This window comes from Branchiostoma belcheri, unplaced genomic scaffold, assembly GCF_001625305.1.
Source record: "Branchiostoma belcheri isolate BF01 breed outbred unplaced genomic scaffold, Haploidv18h27 scaffold41, whole genome shotgun sequence".
In the NCBI taxonomy this organism is placed as follows: domain Eukaryota; kingdom Metazoa; phylum Chordata; class Leptocardii; order Amphioxiformes; family Branchiostomatidae; genus Branchiostoma; species Branchiostoma belcheri.
In genome coordinates, this window is record NW_017804032.1 from 2550711 (window position 1) to 2569043 (window position 18333).

The 18333-nt window shown below is 40.0% G+C and overlaps 2 protein-coding genes across 2 annotated transcripts; one reads left to right on the forward strand and one right to left on the reverse strand.

Moving 5' to 3' along the window:
• Positions 1-283: 283 nt before the first annotated feature.
• Positions 284-12435, reverse strand: LOC109477878. The gene is made up of 10 exons (XM_019779332.1): positions 11849-12435; positions 10210-10327; positions 7799-7995; positions 6219-6406; positions 5714-5852; positions 5283-5368; positions 4525-4765; positions 3872-4168; positions 3414-3559; positions 284-2868 (listed from the first exon to the last, which is right to left on the reverse strand). Exons 1-10 carry the CDS (start codon positions 11949-11951, stop codon positions 1690-1692), a joined length of 2694 nt encoding a protein of 897 aa, XP_019634891.1. The 5' UTR covers positions 11952-12435; the 3' UTR covers positions 284-1689.
• Positions 12436-13220: 785 nt separating this feature from the next.
• On the forward strand, positions 13221-18322 carry LOC109477914 (DNA polymerase delta subunit 3-like). The gene is made up of 13 exons (XM_019779379.1): positions 13221-13344; positions 13605-13660; positions 13847-13943; positions 14195-14234; positions 14432-14561; positions 15199-15415; positions 15590-15697; positions 15903-15975; positions 16101-16257; positions 16536-16582; positions 16727-16801; positions 17005-17223; positions 17592-18322. Exons 1-13 carry the CDS (start codon positions 13243-13245, stop codon positions 17774-17776), a joined length of 1506 nt encoding a protein of 501 aa, XP_019634938.1. The 5' UTR covers positions 13221-13242; the 3' UTR covers positions 17777-18322.
• Positions 18323-18333: the final 11 nt, after the last annotated feature.

The following is an 18333-nucleotide window of genomic DNA, read 5'->3' on the forward strand; positions in this document are numbered from 1 at the left end:
GGCGATAGTTACAAGAAGTGCACTTTTGATACAAGATTCTGAATAAAACATTCAGATCAGATGGTTTGTCAGATGAGGTTTGAAAATATACCTCTCGTGTGCTAGTAGCGTTATATACTGAATAAAACTTGCAGCACTACCCCTCGTCTTTCCAAGTATTTTACGGTATGCAATTTGAAATTAAAGGTTTTGAATTGAATTGAAAACACAATGTCATAGAGTCTAGATGTAGATATTTTTCAAGATAGAAATGATAAAACGCGACGCAGACTTTATTTTCTTCCCAAGGATAAGTTTAATAACATCATATATGCATACACGCGCTTTCTGCGTTGTGTAGGCGGTTACTCTCACATATAGCTAGCAGAAACATACATGGCAGTAAGTTAAAACATACCCCCAGATGTCTATTTCTTCCTTCACAAATTCTACCAGAATGGTAGCAAGATTACGGCATTGGCCACTAAAATAAACAGTTCAATACTCATATATACAGTATGACATTCAACTTGACTAGGTTTCCTAAACTCTAGATCATTCATTATACTTTAGCCTGGTATCCAGTCTGATCGTGATTGGGGGTGTTTAGGCAGGTTGTGTCTTCGGGGCCTCTAAGAGCTTCCCCCGCCCAGTGCAACAGACCGTCCCGGTAGGAGTGTTACGCTAATCAGAGACAGTATGCTCGGGGATTTGGTTTATGCGGGCGGGCCAGAGCTCTTGCGGCCCCGACCACGAATCAGACTGTATACCAGGTTAATTATACTTGTACATTTGTACACAGCCAGTATTCATATTTAAGTACATTGCTGGATATAGAATGGCGCACATCCACCCGTAAAAGTCCATACTTAGAATATATTTAATGGACTGTGAATATCCATATGTCAGTGCTCCCAAATCAACAATCAAATTTGCTATAATTTCATCAACCTTCTCTGTAATATGCTCATTATATTTGTCGTTGATGATGATGATGATATAGTTGTTTGCTGCAATAATTGACAAAATAGAAATCTCTACATCTCAGAAGGGCAACAATGCTGGTCTAGAGGTACTAATATTTATAATCTCCAAGAGTTTTGAAGCGTTTAACACACATATATACACGTATATAACAAGACTTATGGATCGTTATACATAACTATGTATTACTAAAATGAACACCTGATATTTATTTCCACATATATCTTAAAAGTTTGTGACTTTTTGGCTAAGGTTTTGTTGAACCCAATTGCAAGTTGGCTTATCACATTTGTCTTGATTTGAGCGTACATAACTACCCTGACACATATGTAATCTATTGTATTTATATCGTTGATATGTAATAAATGTAGATATCTGTACTTTCATTTTTATTAGTACAGTTTGGATCTTTTTTAAAGACGCTTAAACTTTTTGACCTCAGATAACCTAATGTGGCAGTACCTCAATGACATGCATAGACAAAGCTAGGTAACAGGCCTTGCGTATATATGTACAGGCTTGCCCGTCAGTATTTTTAAAACGGTAATATCTAGCTTGTGAGGACAAAATCAACACGTACAAAGTCAGTAAAACAAGCTCCATCTATGAAATATACACTAGTACATATATTATAAGAGAAATACACACCTAGCCTCGAAATGTTTATGCATTTTTCGACCTTTTTTCTGCTATATGCATGATCCATAAGGATATGATAATCTCTATCTACTTTGTTACCCAGGGATCTTGATAATCCCTATTTCTACTGGTGTCTGATGAGGAATTCAAGTTGTTACTTGGACGGTGCAGTCCATCAGGTGGCCGCTGGGTGGCGCTAGGTCTGTTAGCCTGTCTATTAGTACTCGCCTGGATGTACGGGTCGACGTCGCTCTGTGATGACATGGAGGGAGAACTTACGGTAGAAGATGCTGGTTGATTCTGCCATCCTCTTGGGCCCGCCGCTGCTTGTACATACGGGTCTACACTGCTGGTGGACGAGCTCGAAGGGGAGTCTAAGGCGTCAGCTCTGTTTGAGGCAGGGCTTGGGACTGGCGGTGGAGGTAAAGGGACTGCCGACACCACGTACGGATCTATGGAGCTTCCAGACGACATGGACTGGGTAGGGATCGAGTTTGCTCCAGGCGTATGACTAAGTAAGTTCGGTACTGGCATGTCGGTCACCCCCCTTTGAGACGGGGGGTTGGGTGGAGGTGCGCCGGCGGTGACCCGTGGGTTTGTGTTAGGCTTGAACTCTTGGGTGAATGGTGGAGCCAGTAGAGGTAGGTTCTCGGCTAGAACGTACGGGTTGGACTGACTTTTGCATCCCTTTGCGGGGAAAACTTCGTCAGCGTCGTCTTCAAATGTCCCGTCGGTGGCCCGCACGTAGGACTCGATCTCCGAGGAGGACGTTTGGTTCTCCGGCCAGCTTGTCATGGCTTGTGGGACCACAAGCTTTTTAGAATCCCGTGGACTCTCCGTGGATGGGTCGAGGAAATTTTTCTTCACAGGAGAATCGAGGTGATACGTTGTGACAGAACCGCCGGATCCGGACTCCTCGTCGTCGCCGCCGGAATCCGTTATCAGCGAGCACGGTCCGGAAACGTTTCCGGAATCCGTGCTGGTCGGAGTAGATGGCTCGTCCTTGTCTTCGCACTTCTTCCGAGAAATCACCACCTTCACCACCAGGTCCTTGTCCGACTTCCAGCTTAGCAGCCTCTTCTTCTCATCCGCGAAGACGTCGTCATCGAGAGTCAAGGTGTCGGGAAGATTTTGAAGGGATTTGACGAACTTGCTTTTCTGGCGAATCATGCTGGTACGAAGGGAACCGAGATCGTCCATGCGCTCACTGTTAGAGGAAGAAGAAATCGGCTCCCAAGCGCTGTCCTTGGTCTCTTTAATTTCCACCTGAAAATGAAAATAAATGCTTACATGTGAGTCAACACGTATTGGGAAATAATTGCACCAGTTAATACAGCAGTCAACTAGTTATTTCAGATACAGATTTCACTATGACTAGTTGTTTCAAATAAAGATTTCACTATGACATTGTGCGCACTATATTATATAGTGTACGCACTTCTGTGCGTTTTTATCATATATTCGCTACCTCAAAACAATGTTTTATCCTATATCTATTCGCGCGCGATAGCCTGGCAGATAAGGTATCCTATGAAATAGACTGCATCCTATATACATACATAATGGTTTACTGTTCTTTTACATAAAAACAAGGGAACATAATCTCCAAGCAGATCATAGGGTGGCAAGGCTGTATCCATTGGCCAAAGAAGTGTCCATTAGCCACCGGAGTGGCCAATTGATACTGTCTGGCTAATGGATACTGCCTAGACAATTTGATAGTGTCTTAATTGCGGCCAACGAAAGATCTGCTTGGAGATAAAGGGAACATGCACTTTATTTGAACGCTTGTCCTTTACAGCGCCACCTACCAGAACAGGTGGAAGTACAATGTTGATTTTGCTGATGCTGAGGAAGGGACTGCCTCGCATCCACAGGACGGCGAAACACAGGAGAACCAACAGGACCGTCACGACGGCAAGTATCGGCACAACAGTCTGTACCAGTATATTGGCATCTATGGGGAAATACATGTACATATTTATCACACTTATGTATAACCAATTGTATAATTGTTCGTAGAAGAGTATGACGTTTTTACATCACATGTGCACAGAAGATACTGAGGGCAAACCATAACAAAATAAAATACTGATTTTATGGAAGTAAGTATATTAAATTATACTGTTAAGAACAGATCTATCTATAGCTTAAAAGATATGTATACGTGAGAGTTCTGACTCTAAGGCTTGATACTGCTTACAACCAGTCATACCACACGTGCACCATGCTCTTACTACAAAAATTTGAGGAACTTCTGTTGCCTTACCATCTGCTGACTCCATTGTCCGTGCATAGACTCCTGATTTTCTGGCACAGTCTCCGAACTCACGCGCACCAGCAGAGGCCAGCCGCGCCTTCACGCAGACGTGGTACTCCGTCCCCGGCAACAGACCCGTCAGGTTCACGGTGGTGCCGGAGTCCACATTCATGGGCTCCACCCCAGGGGCGTACTGGACCATGTACCCCTGCACACAGGCGTCCTCTAGCGGACTCCAACTGATCTGCATTGACGTTGATGACAGCGGCGAGGCGCTTACGTTTGGAGCATACGGCGGCGATGTAGCTGGATTTTGGAATTAAAGGCGAAAACATGTTTTACTCCATATATAGGCCATCTAAAAGACAAACACACACACACACACACACACACAGAGAAAGACAGAGAGAGAGAGACGGAGAGAAAGAGAGACAGAGAGAGACAGAGAGAGACAGAGAGCAGGGGTGCCAGAGTATACAGTGCAATTTTATAAGTAAAATTGCACTGTATACTAATACGATTGCACTGTGCACTAATACGGTTGTACTGTATTCCGTAAAATTGCATTGTATACTCTGACACCCCTGGAGAGAGAAACAGAGAGAGGGGAAGGAAAGGGAAAGAGCTTTATTAAAGGATAGAAAAATAATTCCGTTTAATACCTGTTTGGAAAGGTTCAACCCTCAGCATTTCGTGTTGAAGAGGCGTTTCACTACATCCGGCGGAAGTGCAGGCAGCCACGTCCACAACGTACCGCTTGGACGCCGACAGGTCCCGGATGGTGAAGTTGGTGACTCCTGCCGGGACTAACGAATGCGTCATCTCGCTGGAGAAACTCCCAATCTCCCGGTAACTGATCTTGTATTGCAGGAGCTCGCCATTCCAATCTTCTTCCACTGGAGGCTGTCAGAAGGTATAAAGAACATTTCTCAGTAATTTTCTTCCTCTTCTGTAACGTTAAACCTCAAACGCTACTCTGAGCTGGGTTCCTTGAGGAACAACTAAACTTAGTAATAGAAGACAAGAGAAGACAAGAGTTCCATTGTGTGTTCCAGTGAAACTGCGCAATTCAGCCCTGTTTTTACATTGTATTATTAGGCTGCAAGTCTTGTTTTAGTTTTTTGTCAATTTGCGAATAAACCATTTATATTAATAAATATATGGTAATTGTTGAAGTTATTGGAAACTCATGCCCGAGGGCTAATTTCAAACACAAAACAAAAGGAACAATTGATAAAGTACAAGCACGTGATACATAACTAGACACAAGAAATAAAAACTACCGTAACTCCTAAATCTACTGGTTTTGACTTCTCTTTTGAAGACAGAGGAAGACAAAAGATTCCACATTTTCTATAGAATAAAGGCTACATACCAAATGACATCGGTGCCATTTTATCATAGCTATATAAGGCCGTACCTGCCAGGTAAGTCGGACGTTCCTAAGCGGGTACCGGGTACAGTCATCCACGCTGGAGAACAGATCCCGGGCTCCGGAGGAGGGAACTAGGGGGAAAAAGGAAATCATTATGTCGCTGTTGGTGATAAAGGCAAGACACACATAAAAAAGAAAACAGTGGCTTGGATTTGAAGTTGAAAAATGTACTCTCCAAGCAGAGGTTGATGGTGGAAGATCGTTTGCTTTTTATATATGGTCCGTTTTTGTGTGGTAGTATACAAAAAGCAAACGATCTTCCACCATCAACCTCCAGTGTATCAAGGAAGACATCGTGACAATATCTAGGTTTAATAATATAAAGTACATTCTGAAACCATTTTCACATGTTGAACGTATAGCTGCAACCGGCAAGATACTGGAAATCATTATGCGTGTATGTTACTGTGTCTTACCGTCTTCCTTCGTATCCGCACATATCCGTCGTGTTGCCCCTTTCCTGCCCAGGTAGCTGCCATACACGGCGATACAGTAGCGTTTCCCCGGGTACAGATGATCCAACACAACGTCTTTGTCTGATGTTATTTTCTCCATCTGTCAGAGAAAGCGTTAGGGCTTTTTTATTTTTTGGAATTCACCCACAAACAATTAAAAGAGAAAAAATCCAATGTGAACATACATGTACAGACATTAATTCGCTAAGCTTTGGCAAACGTAGCAAAATGCATGAAAAAATGATTGTTTGGGAAGGGCGAAACAAGTTCTAAATTAACAAAAAACAGTATCCAAATTGATTCTGTTTTCTTCAGTAGCCGGTGATGAGTAGGGACCTGGGTATGAGGTCTTAAAACTTTTGTATTTTAATAGAAGCAATATTTATTCAAGATTTGTCATTTCGTGTGTAATTATAAGACAACATGTTTAGTATGTTTGTTGCAAAAGAAAATGAATAGTATTTACCTTAAAACTTGACCCTACTTCTTGGTACGTGATGTTCCACTTGATGCCGGTATAGATGTTAGAAATGCGCATTCGCCGCCCGGTGTCGCTGTCATAGATAGGCGTTTTTGGTGCTCTGACGCGGAGGACGATTCTGTTTGTCGTCACCTCACCTGCCTGGATGTCCAGATCCGGGGCACCTATCAGTGCTGAACACGTCAACAGAAAGCTGTTGTTAATCGGCTGAAATATAGTACGTACGTTAGTAATACGCATTTTTTTTTCTAGGTACTAACCAGTAACATATTTTGTGTAAACATTAAGAGCAAGAGCATCCCATAAAGAGTAGCTAATTGTACCTTTCTTGGTAAAAAAAAATAGTTTTAACTTAATTATAAAACTATGCTATTGGCTTTCTTCGGTCGCCGGCATAAAATCATGATCAGAGGGAAATTTATTTGTTTTATTTACTCTTTGTTTCAGGCCAAAGGCCCATATAAAAAAGAGGGACGATAACAAATATACAAATACACAAATCACATACAAAGGTTTAGATAGTGCGGTATTCGCACATTACAGGTCACCCTCAAACCACATTATAATGAATGAAGACCTTTATTGTACGCAAATACCCACTGGGTTCAGTACAGGTCACAGGAAAGACGTCACAGTTTGCAATGAATATATACAATGTACAAGCTAGTGCTAATTCTATGTACTATGGACATATAGTCTAATAATTACGATAATTTGGTTTCTTCTCGCTTCTTAGTAATGATGTAGATATAAGTACAGATATGTTTTATAATCGAAGGTTTGTCTAAAATCATCAGAAATATGAACTTATCTGCGTTGCTAAGATGTATGAAATGGGGAAACATACATTGCAATAGTTTATAAAGCTCTGCTCTCTCTTCGTTGTATAAACTACATTCTAATACAAAGTGTTCCTCATCCTCTATCCTATTTAGATTACAATACCTACATATTCGTTGTTCCAGGGGAGTGCGGTTATGGCGTCCGGTTTCAATGTGTAATTTGTGGCAGCTTATCCTGAGTTTTGTAGTGGCGGTCCTATGCCGTATATTGTCGAGATTTAGATACTTTTCTCCATTATACGTTGTCTTGAACAGTCTGTACGATCTCAATTTGTTTCTAGCAACTCCGCCTTTGTTATCATTGTGTATTTCTTTTAGAAAAGTTTGGAAATGGATGTCTTTCAGACGTTGGTTGATGGAATTAATAATATGGGACGTATCTGTGTTTTGTGATAAAGTACAATGCCAGATATAACCAAAACCACACTCCTCTAAGGACTTCCGAACTCCTGAGGCCCAACATTTGGCTCCAGTTTTGTCTAAGGCTATCTGACAAGATAGAGCATCGAACTGGAAACTGTCGACAGGCACTTTCTATTATGACATGGCGGGCACACTGAGTTCATGACCTCATCACTCTAGTAAAATTAAACTCATCAACCTCAAATGGTTCAATTCCTTTGGTCGCATGTGCGGACTCGACACAAACACACGAACTATCAAATAACGTAACCAAAAACAATACTCCCGGGAAGTATATATAATCGATCAAAATAGACTTACTGTCCTCGAACGGTTCGAAGAGTTTACTCTCCGCCCAGTCGCTGGTGCCGTAGGAGTTGATAGCGCGCACACGTGCCCACCAGTTCCCGTCCCTCCCTATCTCATTCAGCAGCACACAGCACAGACCAGTGATGTTGATACACTTCGCCTTCTCCTGCCAGTCTTCCGGGGACGGGTACGGGTCCCGATGATTCGCACTGAGGATTAATCATTAGATAGCGTTAAACAATGTTTGGAGTTAGATGTTAAAGGGTTAGGTGTAACAAGTCGCGAAGTGTAATGTGTACTCTCCAAGCAGACGTTTGGGTTTGGGGTTATTTTTAGCGTGTTTTTAGGCTTTTTTTATCGGGGTTTCTCTTTTACACTGGATGTTTTTCCATAAAAAAAAATCCAGTGCAAAAGAGAAACCCCGATAAAAAAAGTCTAAAGACACGCTAAAAATAACCCCAAACCCAAACCTCTGCTGGGAGAGAATGTAATGTAGCCAGCTGCCGCCGCGCCGCGTGCCTGCGAAGCTGGTGTGTTACGCCGGGCGGTTATACCGGCTATACAGATACAGATACAGAAACAGGTACAGATACAGACAGAAGGTAAAGGTAAATGTTGTTCCATAGCCCTTTTGATCGAGGGTATAGGTTGCTATTCCACATGTGTCGTGAACATGTGCTAGCTAGAAGGCGGAGTAGAAAGTACTCACGTACTCTCCAACCCGAACTCAGCTGCCCTCGAGTGAGGAAGCTCGTGTAAAGTGCCATTCTCAAGAACACAACGTCTAGTCAGGAATGCAGGAATTTAACCCGCCACACGACCATTATATTCGACGCCACAATAAATTAAACCCCAGCAAAGCTGGATTAAGAAATCAAAATTATTTTTCGTCAAGAACCGCGTATAATATTGAGGTTGAAAGTATATCTCCCATTAGTTTATATCAATAAAAGTAAATCCTATTCGACAGATAAATTTGAAAAGAAACAAAAGCAAAAATTAAATTCTATAAATCCAAGTACTTGATAGAAATGTATGATTGTGGTTGGGAAACAGTATCCCTACCAAGTTAAGCCCTAGTTGCTAAACCATACGTTACTAATTCTTAGCTGGAAAGTTCATCTGAATGGACAGTTTAAACCTGTTTCAGTTGCTAAGTCTTCATTTCTTTTCCTAGAAGACGCTCCATATTTGGTGTTGTTACTAAGAAGTAGTGAGAAGCCATTGTTGCCATGAGAGAGTACACGTACGCCTACTTAAGATTAAATCTAATCCTTACTGACAGCCATGTTAATAAATAAACCAACTACTAAGGTTACCTCATAGTAAAAGCTTGCGATGAAAACAAGAGAAAATAGAGAAACTGCAACCATATATAAACGCGAACAATCACAGCAACAAGTGTTCAAATACTGGAATGGTGTCAATCTTAGGGCATTCTCATTGCTAACAAGCGTTTTGAACCATTGTATTGTTCCTGACGTCCTTACTCTAACTCTTTCGATAATCGATAGGACGGGACTAAACGTAGTCACACATTTAAAGGTACAGATTCAAGTTGTCACCCCCACCCGCCTCTTCCGTGTTGTTTCTTCAGTATACAGCAAAAGGTTAAAAACTTATTGTTAGCTGTGTGAATATGATAAAACCCTAGGAAGATTATTTTGAACAAAGTCAATACTAGAAACATTGCTGTAACAATGTTTTCCGTTGGTTCCTTTGGTAACTGAACACCTAGTATACAATGCTAGTCGACCGTCAGCAATTTTGTCAGAAAGCTAGTACCCCAGAACATTAACAATACTTCTGTAAACATGGCTCATACGGGATCTCCAAAGAAGGAAATCTGACACCATACTTCCTTAAGCAACAGGTGATGGTCTGAATATTCATGGTCTAGTTCTGCTTGGCTGTGTCGTGAAAAGAACTTACTCAACAAAAGATTCTTTGTACATTTGAGGAACAGGTAGTGTCCCCTGTGATAATCCTCTGTTTGGAAGACTACCCGTAGTACCCCTTTTCTGCTTAGTGTCATTGTTATCCTTGCCATACATTGTACCATGTACAACTGTCAAGAAACAAAGATCATCCATTCATAACATAATTTTCTTGTCACGCAGGCTTCAGTATGTGAACCACCACCAACACATTAGCTTCAGTTGTTACGCTGGTGATAGCGGTGGCTTCCATAGATAGACTTTGAATTCTTTTACTAGCTAATACTCGTATTGGTACAGGAAATCACTGTATATGTTAGGACAAATGAAACAACTAAGATATTGTTTAATTAGCCGCAAAAATTATGTCCAAAACAAAAATTCAGTAAGGCTCCCTACATATAAAAGCAAATAGCAATGTGTATGTATATAGCAGGTGTCTGATATTTTCATAGATAGTATGTTACATGAAAATTATGTACTCACCCGATATACTGCACTGTAAAGAGAGTAGAGTTGTCGTGGTTTGGTGCCAGGTCCCATCTCAATGTGTGGTTAAAATTGACGGACTCGAATCTCACATTGAGAGGCTTGTCTGGTGGTCCTGAAAAGGAAAACCACATATTGATCTACAGATATATTTATGAGAACTTTACTTCATACAACATAAGTACAACGACTTTCGTAAGGTCTTTAAGTACAATGTAGACATGCAGACAGATATGTGGGTCTACTGAAACATATATACTAACATATATAAGTAAAATTGAATTTCCTACCTATCTTCTGGAGATTGACCATATTTAACAACATTCATAATTTGTTCATTAGTTTATTTGTTTGTTTGTTTGTTTGTTTGGGTCTTTGTTTATTCATGTGCTAGTAGTCTTATAAAGCACCCAGCAAGCTTAAGATCCGTTGAGGACAAAAAGGGGGACTTCTTTAATCCCAACTCTTAATCCATTTTTAATCCAAAGTACCTTCCGTGATATTTCAAGATGGACTCTTATTCTCGTAACCTTAAGATGTTTATGTACAGTTTCTCCGAATCGGTAACGTCCTTGGGTATTTTTAGATTATTGTTAGTATAATTATCTTAGCGTAAATCATGACCACACTGCCTCCGGGAAGACGCACTAGCCTCCACCAGGCCTCCTACAGCAACTTGCACGGGAACGTAGCAAGCGAGTCAGTCCACGGAAGTGGGTTGATTTTTTTTCCTCAGGGCTCTCCCCAAGCAATCAAGTAAGGGTGCTCTCCTTCTCCTCAAAATCCTAGGACACCTCCTAAAATGTTCAAACTTTAGGTTTTCTCTTAGTATTTCATGAAAATCCGCTGATTTTTCATCAAATTAGGGAGCACCTCTCCCCCTAACAATTTATGGGAAGACCCCTGCTTTCCCTAACCGCGCGGTCAGTCAAACAAACTCCAAGGTGGTCAAACTCTCCTGGCAAATATTCTCCCTATATAACGTTATAGCCAGCGTAGTTAGTCTGGTAGAGACCTAAGCACCAGGGATGAGATACTACAAATCAGGCCAGGTCATGCATGGTGTTATGTTCGGTCAGGCGGACACAAAAAATTCCACCCACCCACTACCTGTATACTCAATCATTAATCTACCGATTATCGATCTACTTTGGTTTTCATGTCTGTACAACGTTGTTTACGTATACTCGCTAGTAACAAAATGACCCCCTCCAGTCAAGCTTCAAGCGTTTCTTAGTTTAGGTCTAATAGACGAAAAGACGAGAGACATATCGTGATTACAGTGTTGATAGAGGGGCAGTGCCTTTATCAACACTGTAATCACGATACTCATCAAGTTACTTCCTACTTAGTTAAGATCGTTGCATCATAGTTATAAAGGATCGTAAGAAACAGAGCTTAAGCACATATGAAAACGTCGAGCCTGTCACAGTCTGTTTTAGGAGGGTGGTGGTCATATAGAACTGTCACTCAGAAGGTCACGATTGCTGTGAAGTTTGATCAGTGGTACATGCTGGGATCTATATTTAGAAACGCTATACTAAGTTGTAGAGATTGTAGTGAGTTAAGCTTAAACATTAAAGATCTCTTATCACATAAGGTTACATGTTCATACTTAAAATGAACCGAGTCTTACCTTGTAACGGAATCTCTAATCCATCCTCAGCACTAGTAGTGACAACGGTGATTGTCGTACTACAGAAGACAAGTACGGCAAGTTGGACCCACTCAGCCGCCATTTTTTCCCTCACGGTCCCGTTTCCTCCTTAGCTACGTCACGTCAGTATTCACGGGGGGTTAACCCACTATTCCTCACCTTTCCGTAATATGTCTTCAAGTCACAAGACACGGATTTTAAAGATTACGGAGTGTTAGAACGCACTGTAGAGTAGCGCGTGTGGACGTGAGACGATTGCTAAATCAAATGTGCCACTGTGGGCGTCAGGGCTTCCAAGAAAGGCCGTTGAACTGGTGGTTTCGATGACTGTATTTTTCGCGGAAGAGGAACCGAGCTACGCACGCTTAACCTGTACGCTGTGACTCAGATTTCAACACTCGCTATCAAATCATACCGAGTGGACAGCCCAAACCATATCTTGTGGGCGTTTCAAACGTAGAATTCACGCCTTTACTTCTTTATTTGAGAGTGTGACGGGTTTCCGGTGGTTAAAGGTAGTTAACTTAGCGAGGCGAACCCTCCTGACTACAGGTAGTCACACCTGTTGACATTTAACCTCTGATGACGTAACGGCTTTGTGACTAGCCAATGAGGTGCTTTATATAGCTCAGCGCGTAGTGGCAAGTTATTTTCAGACGTCAACCTTGAGGTATGAATGTCTGTATGATAACAAACAGAGGAGAACCTGACTCAACAGGGTCTAGGAAAAACATTTTGTGTTTCCTGTTTCCCGACGACCTTAACAAACCCCACCGAAATCTGAACAAAAGACATAACACTTGAGATTGTCTTTAAGTTTCAGTTACACTTGTGCTTGCTTCCATATGTTACATGAATGAAAATTTCAAATTTAAAAAAGAACTTAAATTAAGAAGACAGAGAGAAGCCCTACCCACCAATCCTTTGAGATATAACGATTCTTGATTTTAATATGTCGTAGAAAATGAAAAGGCAGATTTTTGCACCAGAAGGTAGCCTCCATAGCGGCCCTAGCAACAGTCTGACACCCAGGCTATGACCCGTATAAAACTTTTCATTCAATTTTGTCAGTTTGTTGCTGTTAAAGCCTTTTAAACAGTTAGGCACTGTTATCATACATTTGTATCTCTCTGTAATGTTAATAAAAATCACAGCAAGTTCAGAAAGAATGTGTAGATTTTTCTGAACTGTTAGCGTGTTCTATTGACCTTATTAGCAATTTTTACAAGAGCAATTTTAACATTTGTTATTTGAAACTTTTGTAAGTTCCCCACGACCACCTGTGCGCAAAATGTACGGCATGACGTAAAATCAAAGACATTGCTTGTTTACGATAGCCGCAAATCGTAATGTAGCATGCGCAGCTTTATCCCATGGGACTTTTTTTCCCGCGAAAAAACAAAATGGCGGCATCAGAAGTTGACGGAATGTATCTGGAGAATTTGGACGAATTTGTCCACGACGAAGGAAAAGTGGTGAGTAAAGTATCATCATTACAATTTTTAGACATCTCAACAAGATTCTACACTTACTGCTGTTGCTTATTTTGCCGTTGGAAGTTACTGTCACGCGACGGAAATTTGTGAAGTTGTATCGTGCCCCCCCTCCTCCAAAATTTTGTCGGAAGAGAAAGAAACACATGCTTACAGTACATGTACCAAGAAACAGTCTTCTTACAGTTTAAACAGTTGAAACAGTTTAAAAATATGTTGATATGACGAATTAATTTTTTCAGGTTACCTATAAATCTCTGAGCCATGCCTTGAATGTCCACGTCAACCAAGCCAAACAGTAAGTACCCATAAATTTTCTTTTGGATGATTTTCATACTAAAATGTTCTCAGGATTTAAGTCTTAGAGAGCAACTGCTTTGTCACCAGACATTTTAGTGGTCATGTTTTGTTGTATTTTTCTACAAGGATGATGTTTAGTTGTTGAGGTAATGTTATGATGTCGATAATTTTTCGTCCCTTGTAGAATGTTGTTCAGCTTTGTGGAGAAGAGCCAGAAAGAGAAGAAGCCTGTTCATGTCACCTACCTGGTAAATGGCAGACTTAAGACTGAAGATGGCATGGTAAGATTTGTTATCCTTCTTCAGAAAACATTTCTTTGTAGATTGATGGATGTCATTTGAACTGACTCAAATTGTTAGGAAGTAGTCTTCATATTATCATCCAGTAGCAGAGTTTGAATAGTTGATTTGAGCAATTTGTGTACTTGGATGTCTTAACATTCATCAATATATCACTGTCATCTATGCTTTCATACTGGGAGTTAATTTGTCAGTTGATAGGAAACATATTTTTTTATATCATGTCATTCCAGATGTGCAAAGTTTGTGTAGCCAAGGAAGGCAATCTGGAAGGTATGGATAAAACATTTATTTTGTTATTGTTCCACCATCTCATATATTAGACTTAAACAGTGATTAATCAATATAGTAGGCTAGCAAATATAATTTTTTCATTCCAAGTATTGTAACATTAAAAGAAATTCTGTCACTTGCATGTGTATATTGTAAAAATCAGATATGAGATTTGTTTTAATGTTTTCTATCTGTAGCTGTGAAGTCCTCCCTTGACACAGTTTCCAGTGTCCATGTGTACAGTGTGCAGAAAGCTGACCTCAAGGACTCTAACCCCCTGTACATGTCAGACTATGACATCAACAAGAACGTACAACTGTCCTCCAGGTATTGTCATAGCATCTATAGGTGTTTGATTTTACTGGTTTGTTTTTTCATTGCTGCTTCCCCCTTAGGTGCTAGCATTGATATGTTGTTGCTTTTGTTTGTGTCACATAAATTGTAAACTGACTTTTAAGCTGTAGGCATTACACACCAGTTTTCTAAATCATTAAATACAAGCAGCATAAGACCAGACTGTATAATAAGTTGTGACCCACTTTCACTTAGATGGATGACTTCCTCAATATGTGTCTCTTCTTAAAGTTGTCCTGCGGAGTCCAACAATTGTTGTTTTGCACATACAGTACCGTCTATATAACACTCTGTATATGTACAATTTGGGAGTATTTCTCGTGCAACGCATCACACCGCAGCGAAACGCAATGAATGCGTAACTTTGCCATCGCAGGGCTAAAAAAGTCAGGGGTCTATGACCTAAGTAAGACATGAAATTATTAGAAAATATTGCTTAAAAAATGCCAGCAGGGCAAGGGTTAAACTTGTGATTTCTGGATTTTATGTGCCATCCAAAAGGTACTCATTTTTACTGATTGAAGTGAGGAACAATTGAGTAAATAGGTGTAAGGGCACAACTTTGGGTCCTGCTAGAGTCAACAACATTTGTACATATTTATACAAATAGCTTGAGTGGTGTTAAGTGTCCACAAGCCCAACCTCGAGGTTCCGATGAAATTGACCAGCTTGAAGAGGAGAAGAGGTTACAAGTGCTGTCCAGCTCACAAGCGTCTAGCAGCAAGCAGCCAGTAACTGGCAAAGTCCAACCTAAAAAGGAGAGCCAGCAGTTGAAGGCTGCCTCTTCCACAGCAAGTGCACCTCCGCCCAAGACAGGGAAAGCCAAGGTTTGTCATCACTACTTTTGTTGAACTTTTTTAGAGGTTGGAATAACCTTCATAATACTGCATATACACTACATATGCATTAGCACTGCATATACATTAGAAAAACATGTTTTAATGTCAGAAACATCATACTTTTACTTACTGAGGGTAAAACTATTTATTATTTTCATATAGGGACAGACCACAATGGCTCAGATGTTTACAAAGAAGGCCACAAAGGAACAGGAGACAGGTGAAACAGCAAAAACAGACAATGGAGGAAAGGAAAACAAGGATAGCAAGGTATGAAATTGATGATGATGGACAATTTTGGTAATCTGTAAAAGAGATACAGTACCCTGAGGCATCTTCAAGATGTAGTGAAATAAAATACTTAAATGCTATTGGCAGGGCAAATGGTTAAAGAATTACTGTACTACAAGAATAGCAAGAGTAATTAATGTGTATTGTTCTGTATTCTTATATCTTGTCTCTATTTGCTTTCTAGAATGTACCAACTGGTGGAAAAGCCAAACCTAAAATGGGAGGAATGATGGCATTTATCAATAAAAATCCTACTGGTAAGGAAAACATTTCATCGTTTGGAATATTTATCAAATTTCTCAGTCATACCTTTGTTTTTTTGTGTGTGTGTTCTGTATTTGAAAAATGCATTGTATGCATACTGCTATTCCTTTTCTTTCAGTTAAATGTAGTGACTCGTCCAAAGAATTGAGTAAACCATCTGAGCAGAAAAATGGAAAACAAGAGAAAAAGATAAAGCAGGAAGAGAACACAAAGAAAGAAACAAGCAAGAAAACAAACAAAACATCAGCAAAAGGAAAAGAGGATGCAAGAAAAAGGTACAAAATTGAATTTTTTACATGTTTGAAAGTTGCAACTACATGTATGTATATATGGTTGTCAAAGGTCCAATCCCAATGTTTTTTTTCTGTGAGTGTTAGTTTGTTCTTTTTAAGCCCATTTATACCACTACTGCCCTGTTTGTTACTTTGCTAGTTATGTCATGTGTCTCCTTGTAAACAAAATGTGCAAGACTAGCTTTTTGATTGTTAAGAAAAACTTATAGTAAGCTCTGTAAACATCATGTATTGTCTCTTAATGACTTCTTCTCTCGCAGTGGTGCCAAGTCAAAGAAAATCAAAGACATGTCATCATCAGATGAAGGTAATGTGAAATAAATGTCATCACTACTAAAACTTTAAGTCTTGTTGAAATTTTGAAATCTTTAGCAGTCAATGGCATTACAAACAGTGTTTAAAAGGTTTAGATTTTTTTCTTAAAATCTGTCCTTTTTACATTATCTTGAAGATGAAGACTTGGCCCCAAAGAAGAAGAAAAGGAGAAGAATACAGCAGCCAGAGTCGTCCAGTAGCAGTGAGGAAGGTACATGTTACAGTACTTAATTCCATTTCATGTTTTTGCAAGTCACCCATTACTGGCTACTATATGTAATTAGATCAAAGTTTATGTCTCCAGAAACAATGGTGAAATATTTTTTTTTTGTACATTTTTATATCTTTATATTTACATGCATTTGTGAATCTTGTCATATTTAGTCTGACTAGATTTAATATGAAATTCTGCAGAGATGTCGGAAGACGAGATTGTGATTCCCCCAACTCCACCCCCAGAGCCTCGTGCCCTTTCCCCCTCACCTCCCCCCTCCCCTGAACCCTCCCCTCCCCCCTCACCACAACCTGACACCAAGAAGACCACCAAAGCTGTGAATGGTGCAGGGGAGAAGAGGAGGAAACACAAGAGAGTTCTCAAGTCTAAGCAGTTTGTCAATGAGGATGGATTCATGGGTAAGTTTTACGTCTGTAGGTTCCGTGGAAAATTAAGTACAATTCTCCTATTTTATACAGTACAATATATGTTTTAAGTTCTCATTAGAGCTTTCAACCAGTCACTCTGGTCTTCCTCACTAGACTGACCCAGTGAGGCTTGTCGAAAGCACTTGGAGAGAGAACTTCTTTGTGTTGGATCAAAAGTTTTAACTTTAAACTTGTAACTACCAACAGATGAACTTTCATGACAGTACAATATAGTTTAACTCCACTTTGTTACTAAATGCTAAAGACCTTGCAATGTTGGGAGAGACGAGAAAATGGCTGTAAAAGCCCTCTCAAAAAAATTGCTGAGCCATTTTAATGTTTTTGTTTTCCTTTTTCAGTGACTGAGAAAGTCTGGGAGAGTGAATCCACAGATGCTTCAGATGTGGAAGAAGACAAAGTCAAACCAGCCAAAACCACTACTCAGACCAAGCAACCTTCTCCGGAAAAGAAGAAGGCATCTCCTGTAGGAAAATCCACCAAACAGGCCGGAATCATGAGTTTCTTTAAAAAGAAGGCAGCTTGAAGTTAAGCTTGTCATTGTCAAACATTAAAGATACTAAGAAAGAATCAATATTGTCAAAAAATAATCAAACATTCTATTTTTGAGAATAGATTGCAACAAATAGATTTACTACCAGTTTTGAAAAAAAATTACTTTTGACTTCGATGTGATCATGAATTGTACGATTTAGTACACACATAGAGAGATATTATTTTTCATCATCACTGTCAGGAGGACTTTGGAACGGAGCTGGCTGGATGAATGCTTTGCTGGCATTTCACTGCGCATGCTCAGATGAATGTAATTTTTCTTTCTGGAAATCATAAAACAAATTTAGATTTCTCATCTGTAGTTACAGGGGGATTTTGTATGAAGTATACTAACAAGGTGAGCTGTGATTTAAGAGGGAAAAGTTATAAATAGCACAAATGATGTAAGTTTATCCTTTGTCACTTCATTATTGTACAACCTAGATTGATAATGTCCTTGGTATAATGGATAAACTTTGCTTATTTCCATTCCTGTACATTAGTAGCAAAACCACCTAATATCCTCTATATTAAACTTTGAAGAAAACA

Bases quoted from the DNA above. Each gene is read 5' to 3' on its own strand.
- LOC109477878 (XM_019779332.1), bottom strand. From the start codon at position 11,951: ATGGCGGCTGAGTGGGTCCAACTTGCCGTACTTGTCTTCTGTAGTACG. The intron at 10,328-11,848 runs GTAAGACTCGGT...TTTCCTTTTCAG, and splicing joins ATTAGAGATTCCGTTACAAG to GACCACCAGACAAGCCTCTC. The intron at 4,766-5,282 runs GTACGGCCTTAT...ACCTTCTGACAG, and splicing joins ACGTCCGACTTACCTGGCAG to CCTCCAGTGGAAGAAGATTG.
- LOC109477914 (XM_019779379.1), top strand. From the start codon at position 13,243: ATGGGACTTTTTTTCCCGCGAAAAAACAAAATGGCGGCATCAGAAGTT. The intron at 13,944-14,194 runs GTAAGATTTGTT...ATGTCATTCCAG, and splicing joins TTAAGACTGAAGATGGCATG to ATGTGCAAAGTTTGTGTAGC. The intron at 17,224-17,591 runs GTAAGTTTTACG...TTCCTTTTTCAG, and splicing joins CAATGAGGATGGATTCATGG to TGACTGAGAAAGTCTGGGAG.